Source organism: Podarcis gaigeae, assembly GCF_964106915.1.
Source record: "Podarcis gaigeae genome assembly, chromosome: 3".
NCBI classification, from domain to species: Eukaryota; Metazoa; Chordata; class Lepidosauria; order Squamata; family Lacertidae; genus Podarcis; species Podarcis gaigeae.
The window spans coordinates 64425428-64445831 of NC_139680.1; the positions used below are offsets into that span (position 1 = coordinate 64425428).

General features: G+C 39.5%; 1 protein-coding gene across 6 annotated transcripts in view; it reads left to right on the forward strand.

Annotated features, from left to right (window-relative positions):
- Nucleotides 1–20404, forward strand: part of STXBP5 (syntaxin binding protein 5) — a 116729-nt gene that overhangs the window by 47757 nt on the left and 48568 nt on the right. For all 6 annotated transcript variants that reach the window (XR_014562444.1, XM_083731830.1, XM_083731832.1 and 3 more), the window contains exons 8-11: nt 14620–14743; nt 16145–16223; nt 17990–18144; nt 20260–20332. Coding sequence is in view for 5 of the 6 variants with exons in the window: in XM_083731830.1 (XP_083587956.1) it covers nt 14620–14743; nt 16145–16223; nt 17990–18144; nt 20260–20332 (431 nt within the window). In the remaining variant the exon portion in view is untranslated. The remainder of the gene's footprint in view (nt 1–14619; nt 14744–16144; nt 16224–17989; nt 18145–20259; nt 20333–20404) is intronic.

Here is a 20404-nt window from a genome sequence, read left to right on the forward strand (position 1 = left end):
CAACCTGTTGCATTTAACATGTTTTAGCTGTGCTGACTGGGATTGACAGGCGTTTTCATCCACAACATCTGGAGGGCACTACAATTCTATGATTCTATTCTATATGTATACGAGTTACACAAATTCATACATTAATATGTTGAAGCATTGTTGGAAAAAAACTTCATAAGATAGCAACAGATTTGGGAATAACGTTTCTGAGGTTGCTAAACTTGCATGTGCTCTATGGACTTCAGTGTAGTGTGTGTATTTAATAGTTCTTAACTACAGCATCTGAATGTTAATGTTGAAGACATGGAGAAATGGGGGTGGAGAGATTAGGAGAGAAATGCAGGAAAATGTCAGAGGTTTGGATAGACCAACCTCCCCCCTCCCACAAGAAAGTGGCTACAGTAAAGATTGCACATGTATGCTTCTCTCCTGCTGCTGTATGGTGCCGTGTTCATCAGACAGAAATACACAGGCTTCAGTCTAAGCAGTTTTTTTGCCCTGCAAAAAGGGATGGATAGGGAGATTGGCTTCTAAAGTGACTATGGAAGAGGGTTATATATTTTTCTTAGCCCAGCTATCTCTATACTTTGGTGACAGAGAGAGGCTATATTTCTGTACAGTTGAAGCAATCAAGGGTGTAGTAAGGGTGCAATTACACTCAGGTGAAGCATTCTCTGATGTCTCTCTATCCTCCAATGATGTGGAGGGATTTCAGGGTAAACAAGTAGCAATCCTTGCTTATCTGCTTCTCACTCCCCATTCCCCACCCCAGTTCATTACAGGTTCCCAGTTTGGTTTTTCTAGAACCTCAGAAAGCATCTGTATCTGTGTCTAAAGTGTGGAGTGGACGAGAAACATAGTTTCCTCCTATAATTAAATGTGTATGAACGTCAGAAAATGAAGAAAGCTTTAGCAAACCATTATGTGTTTAGGTTCAGCAGTGACTAGTTTGGGCCAGCAACTATACATTTGCATTTTAAATGAAGTGACATTTTTAGATCTGTGGAAAAGGAACTGATTATCTTAAACACCATAATTGACTCATCCATTCTGCTCTCTGGATTAATGAAGTAGGGAATTTGAAAAATTCTTTTCTGTTAATTGTTGGCTATGTGCTTCTAGGCATGGTTTTGGGGAGCAATTGGCACAAGGAGAATGGGGATTAAACATGGCCATAATTTTACTGATCACAACATATTCGAGTTTGGCGCAACAACAGGCAAGAATCTGTATCGGGCATACACATCTCCCAGCCCAGCCCACCTACTGGGCAACCATAGCTGCTACTGTGAGTCCTGCTATCAACCTGGGTGTGTGGCAGCCATTCACCCATCTTACCCCTCTGAGCCTAGAGCCATAGTCTTTAAAGTGCCATCTTCAAGACCCCACTGGGGTCCCCTCATAAGCTTCAGATCCTGTCCAGTGCACTGCCCCACTCAAAAAAACCTGATATGGCTGAAACATAAATACAACTGCTTCCTCTCTTTGAGGTAGGCAAAAACCTTTCAGCCTAGTTAGGCCAATTAAGACAGTATAATGTCTTTCCAACAAATGTCCACAGCAAAATCACACCTAGCAAAAGGAACATGGGTTGGAAAGCTGACAATTCCAATACTAGTGCTATAAAAGGCAATGGGACCCCTGACCTTTAGGTACAGTCGTGACCGACTCTGGGGTTGCGGCGCTCATCTCGCTTTACTGGCCGAGGGAGCCGGCGTACAGCTTCCGGGTCATGTGGCCAGCATGACTAAGCTGCTTCTGGCAAACCAGAGCAGCACACGGAAACGCCGTTTACCTTCCCACCAGAGCGGTACCTATTTATCTACTTGCACTTTGATGTGCTTTCGAACTGCTAGGTTTGCAGGAGCAGGGACCAAGCAACGGGAGCTCACCCCGTCCCGAAGATTCAAACCACCGACCTTTTGATCGGCAACCCCTAGGCTCTGGCTTAACTCACAGAGCCACCCACGTCTGAAGACGTCTTCAATTTTGACTGATTCTAGTTCTCTCCAGGTATACTTCAGAATTCTAGCACCCTAATCCATGCAAACAGTGGTTCAGACCACAGCACCACCCACGTCCCTATAGCCTGGGCTTTATTTATACCATAGGAATGGACCAGCAGGAATAAATTCTCACGTTGATCCATTTCACAAGCCTTCCCCCTGAGGTCAGGCAGGCTGTTGATTGGCCTCCAGAGTCAGGCCAGGTAGAATGCAGTGTGGCCAACCACCCAACCAGGGAGGGAGACCTCCCCACAGCTTTTCTCCATGTCAGTGGCACAATGCTGCCTCACCACAAAATGGTGGAGAGTTGGCGATTCTGTTTCTGTTTTTTTGTAGTACTTAGGTTATGTAATTGTATTGTATTCTTATTACCAACTGCCCTGGATTATATTCCTATAAAGGAATACCGTAAATAAATACCTCTCGACAAGTTCTCTTCTGGTTCATGTGCATAAACTTTCAGTATTCTGATTACACTGCTGACTTGCAGCTATCATCATAATCCTCTTTTTTTTTATTCACTTTACCTCATAGCTTGGGACACTGAGAACTGCTTCACACAGTACTGCATATATCCTGTTTGGTACTTACTGCTGTAAATGCATAAAGGGTAAACATGTACAAGACTGAACTTTTTTATTGCAGTTGAACCATTTCATTTTTCATTGGGAAAATGAATATATATATTGTGATGCTGAATAATGTGTGAAATAAGTATTTTTCAATATTCTAGGAGTCCTCAATTCAGCTGTTGTGTTTATAGTATCCTAAGATTAATACTACGGTAATTATAGTTTAAAAGTCTGCAGTCTATGCAGGGAGTTTGGATATGAAGAAGGGAAATAGGAGCACAGTAAAATGACAAATTGAGCCCATATGGTTACTTTTTTCTAATGGTTAAATAAGAAATCTATATAAATAACATGTGAGCTAAAAGGGGAGATGTTTTTGGTTTTTTGCTATTTAAATTTTGCCAAAGACAGGAATTAGACTCATCCTTGATGTAGCCTATGAGGAACAAAGCCATGGGTCATATTCTCCATTTCCATTCACTGTTTCTTTTGTAACCACAAAGAGAAGCTTTTGATTTTCAAGTAACCACTGTTCCCCTTGGTGTCCAAATGTGGAAAAACTTGTTTGTTTTCATGACTAGAGAGAACAAATTGGTTTAGACCCTTGATTTCACATCCTGACTTGTTTTCAAACCATAGTTTAAACAAACCCCCATTTTCTAAGTTTGGATATTGTGAGAAATTTCAACTAAAATAGAAAGCAGGAGCTTTGAATCTCCTTGCAGGCACAAAAGAGGTAAAGTGAGGAGGTTCACCCTCATTTTTTTTATAGCAGGAAACTTTGTTTTTCTAAAATATAACTTTTTGGTTGCAGAATATTGGGCTTCTGATTACATATTGTCATGCATGCCAGCTATGGAAGCTAGAGTTGCTGTAACAATGCAGTCTTTGGTAATAGACTGTTATTGCACACTTCTTTTTTTGACAGAGTCAAGAATTTCTTATGCTATATTTACTCTACAAAAAATGTGACACATAACTATTTTACTACTTCATTTCACGTCTTGTTCTATGTAATGTCACAATTCTGTGTGGGATTTCAGATGCAATTGAAAACTGCCTTAGTAATGAGTAATTTTAAATTTTCAAATGAACAGTAGAAGCAGCCTATTTGAAGGGTATCCTTCCTATTTCTGTTTGGATGCATGGTTTCTGGTAACATTATTTGTACTTAAAGTAAAAATAAGACAGCTATTGAATCATTGGCTGCTATGGATTCTTACTTCATGAACATTGGCCTAAGGGCAGTTTCAATATTCTTCCAACATGCAGATTGCAAAAAAAAAAAGCCATACAGTATCTAAGAAAGTGCTCATGTGAAAGTGGTAGTAACATTTGTAAGATTTCCTTATTATATAACTGAGTGTTGACTGTGGACACTTGTGCCAACATAACCCTTGCGATGACCAAACTGTTGTGAATATATTTGGCTTGAATCCATAATGCCCCCTTCCAATCTGGGCTATTTTATTCTGTATTGTGGTATTAAAATGTTCCTGTCTTAGAAGGGGAGAGGAGTAGAGGAAGGAGGCCCAATATGTGCAGCTAGGAGGAATAACACCGTTTTAGAAAACTGATCATTTTCTACCTGAAGTGCTCTATTATATTCAGAGTGGCATCACTACCAAGAGCAACACTCCAGCAGCAATAAGAGCTCTAACCTGGAAGCAGTTTATGAATATTTGTGGTGCTATTTCTAATCTGTTTGTAATCCCTACAGTAAATTTTGGCAAGTTGGACTTATGAGTTATGCTGATAAGCAGGGACAAAGCTTAGCAAATACCGCATGTTTATCCTTTGGATGAAGATGCTCTCAGGTGGGGTATGAGCTCCCTCTAGCACTTGAAGGCAGGATTGCCGCTGAATTTGAGAGTTTTCCTCCCAACTGACCAGCCCCCAGCAATTTTTTATTCCTGCCTTTGTGCTGAGATGTCGTGTCCCAAACTCTTCATTCAGCTTGGCTCAGACTTACGTCTTGACTGTGTTTGTCTGTGTACCTGTGTTTCTGGAATTTGTCTTTGTGCTGTTGGTATTGCTTGTTTTTTTTTAAAAAAAAGGTTGTGTCTGTCATGTTATTTGTGTGAGGCAAAAGCTAGTGTGAGCTATCTCTCATTCTGAGTTTGGGGTGTCTTGCGTAGTTTAATGTTTGCATCTTGCAGGGATATTTTGTTGATTGTGGGGAATTTGGTTGTTATTTCCCACTACGTTTTTTCCTTCCTCTCTGGCAACTTGGTTGTTTCTTTTTGACTTTTTCTTTTTGGTCATATTGCTTCCTTTCCCCCTTTTCTTAGATAGGCAGCTTAGTGTTCTATGGCTGTGTGAGGAATTTTTAACAGCTGCTCTGTTCTCCTTCCTGCCATTTTTGAAGCCCCACCAGAGCTCTGAACTATCAACCACAGGAGATCTGCGCTTAGTTACCGTAGATCACCTATCCTGCCAAGCAATGGCCAGCAACTACTGGATTATGGTTCCCCCATTGGTTCCAGACAATTCGCTGCTGCAACTTTGAGGAAATAGTGGGCCATGGACAAGAAAACACTGCTGAAGGCTAAAACCCTTATGGCGATGTATAAGTCTCTACTTAATCACTGCATTTCTCAGTTGGCATCAGCTTCTGGTGTGCAGGGCTCCAGCTCTGAATCCATTCTCATTGGGTGAGGCTACTACCCTTCATTGTGTCCCAGGTACTATAACTGCTAAGTCATGTAGCTGAGAGAGCCTCTAAAGCTGCCATGTCAAAGGCAGCCCACCAAAAGGAGTCTGGTCTAATTTCCCGCTCTTTTCTTCAGGCTTGGTAACACAAATATCAGTACAGGTAATCAAAACTGTCAAGTATGCCTAGTGCTTCATCACTACTGCTATTTCCCCCTGACATACTATTGGCGTGGCTCTACCTCAGCCTCAGCTGAATACTGAAAAGCTTCAGCAATTCAAAGAGGCTCTGTTGTCAGACTTATATAAAGACTTACCTGGATCTGTCCAGCAGGCTAAACACCAATTTCCATCTCTTTGATATCCTGAAGTCCTGAATCAAATAAAGGGAACTCTCCTTTCTGGTTTATTGCAAAAAACAAAAACAAAAAACAAACAAACCCCACAAAGGATTTCCATCGTTGGGGCATAAAATATTCCTATTCTTTCAGCTGCTTTGGTTTACTTTCTGGTTGCCAGGGCTGTCATTCCCTGAGGAAGTTCCTCTCAAATGGCCATTGTCTGAGGAGGTTAGAAGTAAAGTTTCCAGGTTTTCATGCAGTGCCACAGGGCATAGCAATTTCAAAGTGTAAAGAGCTGTCCAGTTTTAACAATTGAAAGACGTTGTGGACCCTGCATTAGATCTGTGAGAGACTAAATGGGATTGGAGTGTTGTTTCTGAATGCAAATAAATGAAAGAAAGAAATGGTCTCTAATAGATTGTTTTCAGGTCAAACAATGCCTACACTTATATTGTAAGTGGCAGTACAGGATCTCAGTGCCCCAGGTGAGAATCCTGCCTCTTCTATATCACAGAAGCACCAGTCTTCCTGATGCAAAGCCTCATGGAAGAGCTGTTTCTGCTCCCATTCTGTTTCAGAAACTGGTCAGCCCTGAGTGGAATGAAGCTTTATAGTGTAGTCACTTGTATGTAAGGCTCCTGCCGTAATGGGTGATGTACATTCCCTTTACCCAGAGTTCCTCAGCTGGATAAAAAGGATGCTAATCAGGAATTTGGGGAGATTGCATCAGTTACACAGGAGGTATTCATAAGACCCTCAAACAGGAGTTAATGTATAATATTTCTTGTTTTCCACCCCTAAAATTTCAGGGGCCAAGGAGTGAAGCTACTTGATTGTGTAGCATAAACACTGTTGCATCAGGGTAATCTGAACCGCCAGAGTGTTCCTACTGTGTTGAGTGGTTATCAAGTTATTTCCTCCAACCTTTTCACACTAGAGATTAAGTGTGCCCATTTCAGACAGGGATATGAACCCTTTGGTTAGAGACAGGGGATAGTCCTCAAGCTGAGGTGTTTTCCCACTCTTTTTCTGAAGGCACTAGAATATTAGGTTAAATGTTTCTCCTTATAGACCTGAATCTCCCCAACCTCTGAAGAGCCAGCAGGGTGTTGCCAAGGTAACCACAGACAAGTCTGTTGACTCCTCTGCAGGGCCACTTTCAAATCGGAATATGAATTGCTTCATGAGTTTGCATAAGGATCCAAAGGTTTTCTCTAAGAGATGGAGTCATTTCAAAGAGTTGCAGCACAGAGCCTCAATTTCCTTTTCTGACCAGCTGCAGTCCTAAATGAATGCATATAATTATCTTATGTATCCATGAGGAGTTTGAAGGGGTTCCTTAGGGGCTGGCCGTGTAGATACCCTGTTCGGTGAAATTAGAAATGAGTTTGTCTTTTTTTAAGTTTCATCAGGCTTTAGCCGTAGCCATCACTCGCTTTTTGCCAGGGTTCATTGGCAAACCAGTTCATTGGTTTAAGGAACGCCAGGGATATTCACCTTCAGTAGAGATTAATTCTCTCTACCAGTTGTAAAACTTAGCAAATGTTTACCGAGGATGACAGAAGTTTTTTCTACCTACATCTAGGCAGTTGAGTAATAAAAGAGGTACAAACTTTAAATGAAACTGAAATAATAACAACAACAACAATAATAATAATAATAAATACCCCACCCATCTGGCTGCGTTTTCCCAGTCACTCTGGGCATCTCCCTTTATTCCTTTATATGTCAGGTAAGTCTTTTGGACAGTTTTGAAGAGGAGAAGGTCTCTAAGCCTTCTATTAGTCCTTGGTGTCTATTTAAACTGCAATTTAAGATTACAATCACTGTCACGGTGCTTGTTTTCATAGCGATGCAATACTCCGGCTGATTTCAAAGCCTTCAGGGCAGTTGTTATTGAAATTTTCTGATGTCCTGTAGTAATGCTCTTTCTCCTATGAACACAGGATATTGAACAAGTATCCCTATTCCACATTCCCTATTCCACATTCCAGTGGTTCAGATACTTAATCAAAAACATTGGGTATTACCGGTAATTCCATTTTCTTTGTTGTTTACATATGTAAACTTATGGAGGCTGAGTTGTGTAGCTATAGTTTCTTTTCCAGAGTTGCCCTTTCACCTAGCAAATTAACATTTTACAGAATAGTTTGTGAAATAAGCACAGTAGAAGGAAACTAGTAGTGATGCTGTTATTGGTTGTGTGTGATGTTACATAACTTTTTTCTGTTGCTTTTTGTATGCTTATTCCCTGCCAAATAGTCCTTTTTCTTTTGAAGTTTCATACAAACAGTCAGAAACCCACTTTTAAGCATATGGAAATCATCACGACTACTAAGATGCTAAATTGTTCTCAACTTGTTTAATCAGAATGACATTTAAAGGCAAATACCAGTTTCTGGTATTTCATTCTAGATGCTGCCCTGGTAACCATGATTACTCCAAAACGAGGAGCATATTGGCTAATTTAAGGGAGCATTCTATAAAAGAGAGAAAATATTTTCCTTTTTTAGGACATCTTATGACGAGTCTTCAGTCCATTCAGGAGGCAGAAGCCTATTTTTGATGTGTGATGTCACTAATGTGGCCCCCTGCTGTAACCCCAAGACTGGAATTTGCCCTACACCCAAAGGTTAGTGAGTGTGATTAGGCTAGGAGTTAGTTGCATTATAGTTGATAGCCTCATGGGCAGTCAGTGTAGTCTATAGGAGCAGACTTTGGATATGTTTTTCTCCCTAGAAACCCTATAATTTTTTTTAATCGTTCTGAAAGGAAGGTGGGGGAACTTCTGAATTTAAATATCAATACATGTGGTGCAAGTTGGAAATTTCATTTTCTAAAGCTGATTTCCAACATGATTTGCATTAATGTAGTACCCATTTTTAAAAGACAGCAAAAAGCAAGGATACTTCTGGAGTTCCTCTCACATAAATGCTGAGCACTCTAGGTGTGCAGATACTCAAGGATTCATTCTCACAATTCTATGAAAGTAGCACTTTGGAATTTGTGGATTAGAGATTGATTTTTCTCAATTTAAAAATACTAGTCTTTAGTTGGAAACAGAGGCTTACCTGGGGTTCCTTGTGCCCTTGGCAACGAGCTGTATTGGCACACCCCCCCCCCAGAAGAAAAACACTTTACCACAACAACCGAATTAAAAATTACTACGTTTTACACAACCCAAGTACTCAAAGCATCTGGAGTGAGGGTGAGGTAAGGAGGAAGGGCAAAAAAGTCTGCACACCTTTCTACCGTGGTGCGAGAAGGATGGGAACCTCTCTTGCATTTGAGCTGACCACGATCGCAGCAGCAGCGCATCACTGCACGCATATACGCCATACACTCCATAGTCTTGATAGGTGAATTTTCGCCCCCCTGGCAGGGGCCGGGTTCACCAACCCCGAGGTATGCCTCTGCTTGGAAACAGAGGGTGGAATATATGTAACAAGCACGTAAATCAATATTTTATTAACGATTGAGTTGTACCATTTTTAGGGTTTTCTACATGTCTGCCATAATATCTGTGTGCAGGAGGGACTCTGCTAGTTGAGTGGGATGTATCTTCATTACTGATTTCCATTGGAGGGGGATGCTTTAGGAGACGTTTGTGAATTCTTTGAGTCCCAAATCTAATTCTTGTTTTGTGCCAGTGTGAACAATGGAAATATTTACATTGTATCAATGACTGGTTACTCTGGTGTCAGTTATTTAGCACTAATAATTCTACTTAAAATTTGAATATTGAGCAAAATTTGTAAAACATATCCATGTAGTTATCTAAAAAATATTGTGGCATAATAGCTAGTGAACTTGCTACCAAACATCCCTACAATAATGGCAGGTCCGTGAGACTACCCCCCCCCCCCGGGTTTTCAATCAGTGACACGCTAAATAATCAGCACTACCTTTCCCCCTCGTTAGTTCCTCTGAGTGGAAGCAGGTTACCTATTGTGAGTAGGGTAAAGGTTTTGCCCATGCTACCACAGTATTCCCTAGGGACAGCACTCAACTGTTCTCCAAAGGAATGAGTAACAAATCAATCATAGAAAAAATGTGAGAAAAATCAGTAAAAACTGATTAAGTTAACAGCTTTTATAAGAAATAGATTAAATTATCAATTGGAACTAGATACATGGCAGCTGTTAACAGTTTACATAAAAATAAAATTGAAAATCTTGGTTGTGGAGTGCACATTTTTGTGAAGATATAATCTATAGAATGAGAAAAAATGGTAAGTGTAAATAAGTTGTTTCTATTTAGTTGTTTCAGTTAAGGCATGTATGAACATTGCTATTTAATTGGTAATGTTATAACCAAATCTATTTTGGTATGTTTTCATGTAATTTTTCAAATATAGTTAAAGCTGAAAAAGTAACAAATGGAGCATTTTTCATGGGCTCAAGTAGTGCCTTTGTATATGGGCTCAAGGCATGTACTCAGCAACGTTGGGGAAGAGGCGAAATCTCCCGCTCTCCCAACCTCTAATTCCCATGTTTCAGTGTGAATTTTTGCCTTCTGCAACAAAGTCTGCCTGATGATAAAAAAGGGAGGGGCAACACCAATCAAGAAACACTTTTTACACATTACATCTAATTATGTGCATCATCCACCATCTCAAATGATATTGGATGTTAATTTTGTTTATTTTCATATTTGATATAGTATGCATATTCTTACATAAGGATGTTTTAATATTCAGTGTTCTTAATATAGTACTAGTTATCTGTTTCAGTTATCCTGAAGCAAGTATTCTTTGAAATATGTTGGGTCTATTAGATAGCTAAATAAATTCTTTGAACTTTCCTTTCCCTTTTTTCATTTCCTCATTACTGCCCATTTGTGTTAAGAACTGATGAAAATCTCTTTTTTACAAGTTGTAGTCCTGCAGAAGGAAAACCCAACGATTGACTATATTTTTATATTATACACAGAAGTCTAATAAAGTCTTATGGGCTGTACCTCTGGCAGTGGCATCAGTGATGGATAGGAAACTACCTCCTTCATGCAGATTTGCACTTGTTTCACACTTAGAATACTGATGTCACAAATGTAAAAAATAAATACTTGTTTCCCACTTTGCAAGGAGCTTGGTTCAAGTGGGATAAAATTCTTTACTTTTCACAATCCCAACTGAATCCAGCTCCTCAGTCTGGAGAATGACAAATAGTTTCAAAATGCACCACTTCTTTCACTTCCAAAACTAGGTCCCCAGTTTGGTGGGCATGTATCTTGGATGCAGTGCCTTCCCTGCTTCAAATGGTTCCAAGCATTTCTATCTCTCTGCCTATTAGTAGAATCTTATAGTTGGAAGGGACCCAAGGGTCTTCTAGTCCAACCCCCTGCAATGCAGGAATCTCGACTAAAGCATCCATGACATTTCCATGAGACAAAGAATGTTGGGAAATGCCTATTGGATATATTACCCAAAAATGGGGTGTAGGTGGAAGAAGGTGCTATATATTGCAGGGACCCGAAGGGCTACAGTTTGCATCTTCTCAGCTTTCTGTGTCAGCCCTGCTAATGGGGTCTACTTCACTGTGGTCAGGAGTAGCAGACAGGTTTTGCCCCCACAGATGGATTGCACCCAAGTGATGTGCTTTAAAATTTATATATCCAGCTCATCATCAATGAAGAGGAATGGAGCACTGTACACTTGTAGAAGTTGAGTAATTGCAAACCAGAGTCTTAATTTGCAGTTGGTATTATTAAAGCATATAGGTTGAAAAGTTCCCCAGATTCCTGCTTTTCCCCCACTCCGGTTGTCTTCTAAATTACACTGTTCTTGCTCATGAATTGAGGAAAGGATCAGTTGTCAAGAAGCTGACAGATAACAAGCAATATTTTCATGGTGGGAAGTGTGAAGTGGTGGCATTTGATTACAGGTAGTAGCAGTGTTGGTCTGCCATAGTCGAAACAAAATAAATAAAATAAAATAATAATAAAATTCCTTCCAGTAGCACCTTAGAGACCAACTAAGTTAGTTATTGGTATGAGCTTTTGTGTGCATGCACACTTCTTCAGATTTTTGATGTGTAGCAGAAGGCTTGGCTTGGCATCTCTTCTACCCAAAGCTCCAGGAAATGTACCGTATTCTTAAGTGTGCTTTCTGTTATCAAAGAATCATTTAGAACAAGTTCACAAAGGCAGAACAGGAAAATACTTTAAATTTCCCCCTTAAACTTTATGGCGTAAAAGGACTGTTTACAGAACTGTGCAAGCCCCAACAGTCAAAGTGCTGTGCGCCAGGGCTTTGAGATGCAAATGATCAGTAGTGCCTACAAAACCCCCTTTGGCCCAGTCATGTCTTTACTTGCCCTACACCTGACGTGATATAGGCCAGTGGGTGTGGCTTGGGCTTTAGGGGAGGCCTGGCAGACCTAATTAGAGGCTGGAGGTTCCCTGTCCCTGCAATCAAGGCTTCTCTATCTGCAATACACAACATTTCCCAGCCTAATGATTCCTGTCATGATGGACTTTCACATCACTAGTGTGCAGTTAGACCCCTTCCAGAATGAAGAGGGAAATCTGCTTTACAGTTCTACAGGAGAAAATTTCACCTTTCCTCATGCAGTTGCCTTTGTTCATTTTTGTTGTTCCTTTGATACCAACATTTAGTACAGAGACAATAAATGTTTCCATCACTTTCCTGTGTTATTGTTGAGTCACTTCTGTTTCTCTTTCTTGACCCTGACTTTTGCTGTGATACATCAAAACATGGTCATGTGGACTTTCTGATGCTATGAATGCACAGTTTATGAAGTCTTGTATCAAAGTTTTCTGATATTGCAGCAGAGTGATAGAATAATTTGGGAATCTGTACAGTGGTAACTTGGGTTAAGAACTTAATTTGTTCTAGAGGTCCGTTCTTAACCTGAAACTGTTCTTAACCTGAGGTACCATTTTAGCTAATGGGCCCTGCTGCGCCGCTGCCGCACGATTTCTGTTCTCATCCTGAAGCAAAGTTCTTAACCCGAGGTACTATTTCTGGGTTAGCAGAGTCTGCAACCTGAAGCATTTGTAACCTGAAGCGTCTGTAACCCGAGGTACCACTGCATTGATAGAAATAAAAAAATACAGAGAGGATACATTTGCTTCGTTTTATACCATAGCTAGAAGTAGCTATATAATGTGGGGAAATAAAAATGACATCAAAGAAACCTAGAAAGGCATCTGGTTTCACAAGCTACGCTACAGGCATTTTAGGAAATGAGCAATTCCTTAACTTGAAAGAATTTTATTTTTTAAAAAGTAGTACATTGTGGTTTGCTTTGTTTCATAATAGTTTAATGCAGGATTATTGCTGTATACTTGGCTGGAATATTCAAGTCACAGGGCTCATTGTTAAACTGATTTTCACCTTGTGTTTTGATCTGATGGACTAATTTCAATTTACATTTTAATGCCTTTTCAAATGTGTTGTATGTAAAATATCACTGGCCTTGAGTTTTTATAGTTCAAAAATTTCAAGTCTACGTGTAATTAATCCAATAGTCAATGTAGCATATAGCACTTTTTACAAAGTATGTTCTGGGAATTCTGGGATTTCTTGACCAGTTTAGCAGTGAGAAGATCTAATCTAGTGGAAAACTGAAAACCACAGGTATAGTCTCTGAAGCTTTAACATTATATAGCATGGGTAACTAGTTTGTGGCCCTCCAAATGTTGTTGGATTACTACTCCCAATAACCCCTAATCATTGAGTATTGGTTGTTCTGCGTGGTGCTGATGGGAGTTGAAATTGGACGGCATCTGACTGGGCCACATTATTACTCTAGTGCAGGAGTGGCTATATTTCTAAATAAGTTTAAATTTTAGAGCTGCTTTTCTAGTAACAGTACTAGATTGTTATTTAGCATTGCTATGAATTGTCCAGGCGCTCCCAAATTACAGAAATTTCAATAGTCTTAGCTGTTACATTGCAATTATTTTGAAGAATTTCTCTGAAGTATTTTGCTGTGTTAGCTGATGATAGCTGCATACAACAAAACTCTTATTACTTCCACTACTAGCTCAACAACTCTGGCCCTCTTTGAAAAAAGTTTGGACACCACTGCAGGATGTTAGTCCTGCACTTCATGTGTATGACTTCAGCAATCTAATGTTCTAGTCGAAGTAGAAAATAACAAGATATATATTTTATACATGTGTTTTAATGCAGTAGTCTTAGTAAGTCTAAAAACTGGATTCATTTTTTGCTTATAGCAAAGCCTTTATGGAGTGCAGATCCCGTTTATTACATGTCATATCTGATTCTCATTTTATTATAAATCAAGTTTGTCATTGCCTTGTAAAATCAAATGTCACCTTTTCAGTTGCGCATAGTTGGTGAGATGTTGATGAATGCTGATTTACACCAGGAGAATTCTCTGTTCTTGACTAATAGTACATTTTTAATATAGCATGATGTGAAAGTTTTATGATTTTCACCAGATAGGAGGTTGACCGATTATCACATGATGCAATTCCAGTTGACCAGTCAGACTTCCAAAATCAATTGTATAGGAAACATTTTGTAGGCTAGCTCACTTCCACATGCATTGATTATGGCAATTGAATCTTGATACAAAATGCATGCTAGCTAAAAAGATCAAAGAGTACATTGTTGTAGGGAAGCATAGCATTGAAACAAAGTCATTATGAAAATTGTGTCTTTCACCAGTACTGCAGACAATTGTACCCTTGTCAAAAGATACAGGTGTTCTCTTCAGTTTAACAGACTATAGTACACCAAAAGCAATTGGAAATATATATATATATATATATATGTTTTTCTCATTTGCACCACTGTACTATACCATTGTATTAGGTTTTCAATAGCAGTTTTAAACCAAACAAAGTGAGTTTAAATAGTTGAACTGCTTTCGCAACACACGTAAAATGATTTGTTAAAGAAAACTATCTTCAGAATCAGTGTTACAGTTTTGCATTAAAATAGTATTTTATCACATTATTTAATCACATGAACTATGGTGGAGTATTTAAGCAATATTTGAATGAAATTGTTAAGATTTCTGCTTATTGCTTTGAATAAGTTCTGATTTCCCCTCCTTTGATCAGGCAATCCATTCTGTAGCTTGGCACCACGAAGGAAAGCAATTTATCTGTAGCCATTCGGACGGAACCTTGACTATATGGAATGTAAGGAATCCTACCAAGCCATTTCAGACAATCACTCCACATGGTAAGTTCAAAATGGAAGTGACTTCTAGTCAACATTGTGTATACATTATGCTTTAGAGTGATTTGCAGGCTAAGTCATCTAAACTGCTTACCGGTGGCTGCTACTTCATGCCACTCTATTCTTGAGGACCATGTGCTGAAAGAAGGTATTAAACTGTACCATATATTTGCAACTCTGCTGCTGCTTATATCACCTGCCTTGTCTCCTGGCTTTGAAAGGATTGGCTTTGAAAGTCCATTGCTTTGGAGGCTAAGTGTGAAGTTGTTTATTAATCTAGGCAGTATTGCAAAAGAAAACTAGTTCAGGTGCACCTCTTGTGTCTCAAGGTAGAATAGGACCAGGCAGCTTTTTCTGGTTACGTATTTTATTAGGGTTGCGAACTAGCTCAGTAAGGGGCAACAACCTGGTCTCCTCCGGTGGTTTCAACAAATGCTTAATGTGCAGAAGGCAGCAGGTGAAGGTTTTCATGCTGTGGAGCTAAAAACTGATGTCTGCAGAGCTGCTTCGAAAGTTAGCTTTCCTGGCTATTATGGGCATGCCAACTACTAACCTAATGTGTGAGGGGGTGGAAGGAGTCAGCATATATCAAACTAGCACAACATATTGTAATCCAAGATTACTTTCACCCTAAGTGCAGGCACAGTAGTACATTTATCATAAGATTGCCAGGGAAAATCCAAGGCTACACTGTTGTACACATTTGTGTACACCTTTCACAACTTTAGGAATTTTGTTGTGTTGTATGATCATAATCTTACTATTGTATGTCCAAAAAGATGTCTGCAGTGGCGCCTTATCAGACTTATGCATTGATGTAAAAATGTCTAGGTTTTACCTGCTTTGCAGTGCTTTGCAGTTTTGTATAGCTTTCTTAGAAATTAGCAGAACATGTAATTAGCCTATTAGCCCTGTAAAGGTTCTCACTATTTATGTAAATTAGTAACTGTAAAAGGTTCTAATCAGTTTATACAGTGTTTATATAGTGGAGATGATTTTTTGTGAAACTGGCAATTTGCTGGTCAAACCTGCTTTCTTTTAAAATATATCACGACCAAATGTTGAAATAAAGTAGTTTTTCTGACAGCAATACAATGAAGGGGAAAGAATTCTTTATTCTTCATAATTCTCCAACTCAGTCCTGTGCATGTTTATGTGGGAGTAAATCCCATTGACTTCAGTGGATTGAGACTTTCTCCTAGGTAAGAGAGCACATGGGGTGTTGGTTATTACTGCCAAATATCTACTGTTTCTAAGAGAAGCAATTGAGTTATTCGCATTAAATCTGCAAGGATAGTATGATGTACACTTTTAAATATATGGGACTATTCTTAAGATTTTGGTGTGATTTCTAAGATTTATCAAATTATTTTTAAATGTAAATAAGAAAATATTTTGTTTTAGGAAAGCAGGTAAAAGATGGAAAGAAGCCAGAGCCTTGTAAACCTATTCTTAAAGTGGAATACAAAACTACCAGAGCTGGGTAAGAATTAGGAAACAGTTACTTAACTTTGTTTTGGATATTTGTAGAGAAAAAATAAGGACTTCGCAAGGCAAAATAATCTAAACAGCTCTTGAAGTACTTCCATGATTTTAAAATGTGACAAACCCACCACCACTTTGTTTATTCATGAAACCTTAAGTTCTATTCAGCGTTGTTGTTGTTACTGCATAAAAGTAGACTGGAAGCAAAGATGATTGTGAAAGTAAATGTTTTCTCAAACTTCCATGCACTTTGTCTTCATACAACCTTCATGCAAAAATATTTATTTGTTAAAATTAATTGAATGAGAAATCTCTTAAATTCTTGCAACAATTTAAATTACAGATTTGTTATATGTAGGTGTGGAATATAAATTAAAATCATTTGCTGCTGTAGTAAAGTGGATGTTACTTTGGGCAGGAAAAATGTCATTGTGCATACACAAGGGCGAAACTGGTTTCAGATACACAGAAAAACCTCAAGGGAAATTTTAACACTGAGCTGGGGGTAGTGGAAAGTAAAACAGAGGGAGCAAAATTAACATAAAACGCCTTACATTTTACAATAATCTGGAAGTGGGAGAGGCTAAATGATTAACCAGAATTTCTTCCCAGTTTAGGATTTGATGAGTTTTTGAGGGCTCTTTGACCCCTGTCATGGGTTGAATTTCAGAGGAAGTGATTTTTATTTAATCCTAACTTATTTCACACATGTGCAGGCTCTGCATTGCCCTTGCAAGTTTAAAGAATCCTAGAATAAGGAAAGGGAATGGAATTGGGGTGTGGCATGCATTTTAACCTGTCAGACTTCCATACATCATGTGCAGGGGAAATAAATTATTCCCACACTACTGTTCAGATTCAGGATTAGGGTCAGATTTATCACAAATATATCACTTTGTGGGTCTCCATTTGTATGTAGTACATATCTAAAAGAGAAAATAGTGAGTCTTTATTGCACGAGGTCCACAAGATCTCGCTGGAGCCTGCTGCTGCAACCACTTGTTGCTTCTCTGGTGATGGCAGGTGGGGCGTCCTCCCTGCCATTGCAGAAGTGAGGAGAGGCAGTTGCAGCAGCTTCCAGGGAGATCTTGTCAGAACCTGTAAGCTGTCACTGCTTCTTCTCTCTTCTCTGGTGGCAAGGGGGTACAGCGCCAGAGACATGAGAAGTGGCGGCTTCCTGTGAGATCTGAAAAAAGGTTTGCAAGATCTTTCCAGAAGCTGCTGTTGCTTTTCCTGCAGAGGCTGGTGGTGCACTCGTGGAGACACTGACCTTTGGATTCTGCTGCCTGAGGCAGCTGTCTCAGTCCACATGATGGATGGGCTGGTCCTACCTAAAAGTGAATTTTGAGTTTCACACTTGTATGGCACATCTAAGGAAGGAAAAACTAGTTTTAGTAAGATTAGTTGCATTCCTTGGCAGTATTTTGCATATGCATCTTTCTGAATAAGTGGGGAGGTGTACTGAATCCTTGATAATAGTTTGTCCAACTGCTTAGAATATGGTTTAAAAGACAAACAAGTGCCTCTATTTACACAGATCAACACAATGGGAATGGATTTTTTCAGCTAGTTGTTCAGTTTGTTGGGCAAACTTGTGTTCTTGCACAACTCTTAAGCCAAGCACACCTAACACAAAACATTAGTGGTATATTGTGCCACATATACAGTGTAGAGTGCTATTGGTTACTCTCTTGATCTCAGATGATAAGTCTCCTAATGCTGTCTCTCATAATCTTAACTGTTTGTTTGTTTCTTTCTTTCCAGAGAACCTTTCATCATCTTGTCAGGTGGCTTGTCATATGACACTGTAGGAAGAAGACCCTGTTTAACAGTTATGCACGGAAAGAGCACTGCTGTTTTAGAAATGGATTATTCAATAGTTGATTTTCTAACCCTCTGTGAAACTCCATACCCTAATGGTAGGTTCTGGGGGGAAAAAATCTTCCCACTTGTTTGACTGCTTAATAGCAGTTTTTTGCTGCAGCAATTCCAGAATTTTATTTACTGTTTATATGATTTCATGGCAGGGTTGGGTGGGGCCATTTCTTCTAAAAGGTTCCTCTAAAATGTTGAAAGATGGTAGATAGTTTTTGAGTAATCTGAGGAGAACTTACATATCTCTAGTACCATCCTATCTGGACAGCAAGATAGCATTTATGAGAAAGAGTAGTCCTCATATTCTGGAATGTCTTCCATGGGCTGGTGGCTGTGCTGTCTAATGCATAACCTAATTTTTTTGTGTGAGCATTTTTCTTTTGATTAAAGATGCTCTCAGGTGGGACGTGAGCTCCCTCTAGTGCTTACAGACAGGATTGCAGCTAAATTAAAGTTGTGCTTTCAAGCAGCCAACCCCCACCAGTTTAAACGCCTCCCTTCATGCAGAGAAGTCTCCTTCTCCCTTGGCTCAGGCTCCCTTTTTTGACTGTTCCTGTCAACTGGTCTTGGTTGTTTGTGGTTGTTCCTTGTGTTATTAAAGGGAGAGAATAAATGTAGCATCTTCCATGTGTGTGTGGAATTGTTTGTGTGTCTGCCTCAGGGTTGTTTTTTGTGGTAGTTTAATGTTTGTGACCTGGTGGGCAGTGAGTTGATTGGTTGTGAGTTTGCTGTTTTGTTCAGTCGGCTAGCCTTGTTTTTCCTCTGTTGTCAGCTCCACCACTTCCCACTCTGTTTCATACTGTACTTTGCCCCCCTCCACCCCCAATGTCCCACACAACTTCATCTATTTAAAATAAATTCTTTTTCACTGACTATTATTTGCACTGATTTTGAGCTTTTCACCCCTTTTGGCTTATTGGAGTGTATTTCCCTCAGCCAGGTTCCTTGGCAGTTTGTTGTTGTGCGCATAGTTCTTTAGGCTGAACATGTTTGCCTTTGTTGAGGCACTCTTTTGACAGTGTGTGTTCCAGCCTACGCTTCCAGGGTTACCCACCCTATCTATTGTCACCTTGGGCATGTCCCACCTGAAAGGAAAAAGAACTGTTGGACTGTAAAATATATTTTTCATTACTCTGGGCTACCTAGTTTTTTTCTTGATTTGGTCTAACTGACTCTACTTCTACACTGCTTCATACATCTAGAGAAGCCCTGAGCAGTGTATGTTCTTGTTGGTGTTACTTGTTGCTATTTTTATTCTTGTGTTGATTGTGGGTGGTGGCAGCTTGGACAGTTGTGTAAAACCCTGTAAGAGCTTGAAGGAGCTTAGATCCCAGCTGAGAGCATATTTTCACTCAAGCACACTTTTTATATAGGTAAGCCCAGTGGCTCTTTTTAGTGTGATATGGGGGCTTTTGAGGTGCCTAGAACCTTCTCAAGTAACCCCCTAATTTTTCCACTGTTCTATCTGTTCATGTATTCCCCCCCCCCCCAGCAACTACTTCTTCCTAACAAACTGGTTCTCAGCCAGCCACAGATCATATTGTGAATATGGGGATGTCACAATACCAAACAGCCAATCATATTTGTTGTTGTAGCTACATCACATATGTTTCTCAGAATTGGCAACAGCAATGCTTCCTGGGTTTCATTGCTGTCAATGGCTCTGGATGGCAGGCTTATTGTTTACTGGAGAAGAAATCATCCACCAAATAAGATGAATGAGACTTTGCAGGACTCATCCCCAAAGTCATCAGCAGTGGAGGCCCCTCTTCGCTTGCATACTCCGTGGGTCTCTGGAGTGGGGAGCGCCTTCTATTTGCCACTCTCTTCGATGTTGTTCTGCAGGCAGATGAAGACACTCTTGTCCTATTGTATTTTTTCAGAGTTGATTCCTGCTGAAGTCCTTAGATATTTTATGGCCGTTTAGTCATTTTTTAATTGCTCAGTGGTATTGTACACTACGTTGGGACTACTGTTTAGGAAACAGTTACAAAGATTTGGTGAAAAGTGGTGTATATATATATGTTTATGGCATTAATCTGTTTCCCTCCCATGTTGCATTAAGCATCAAAATATTAAATCAGCAGTGAATCAATGTTTGCTTTTATTAAATTATTAATTAGGCTTCATCTTTGGTTGCATTGTTGTCTCTGTCTTAGATTTCCAAGAGCCATATGCTGTGGTCGTTCTTCTAGAAAAAGATTTAGTACTTATTGATCTTGCACAAAATGGGTAAGAATTCAGAATATAATGAGGTTATATAAAGGTGTGTTTCTCGTAGCTGTCATGGATGGAGTTTACCAA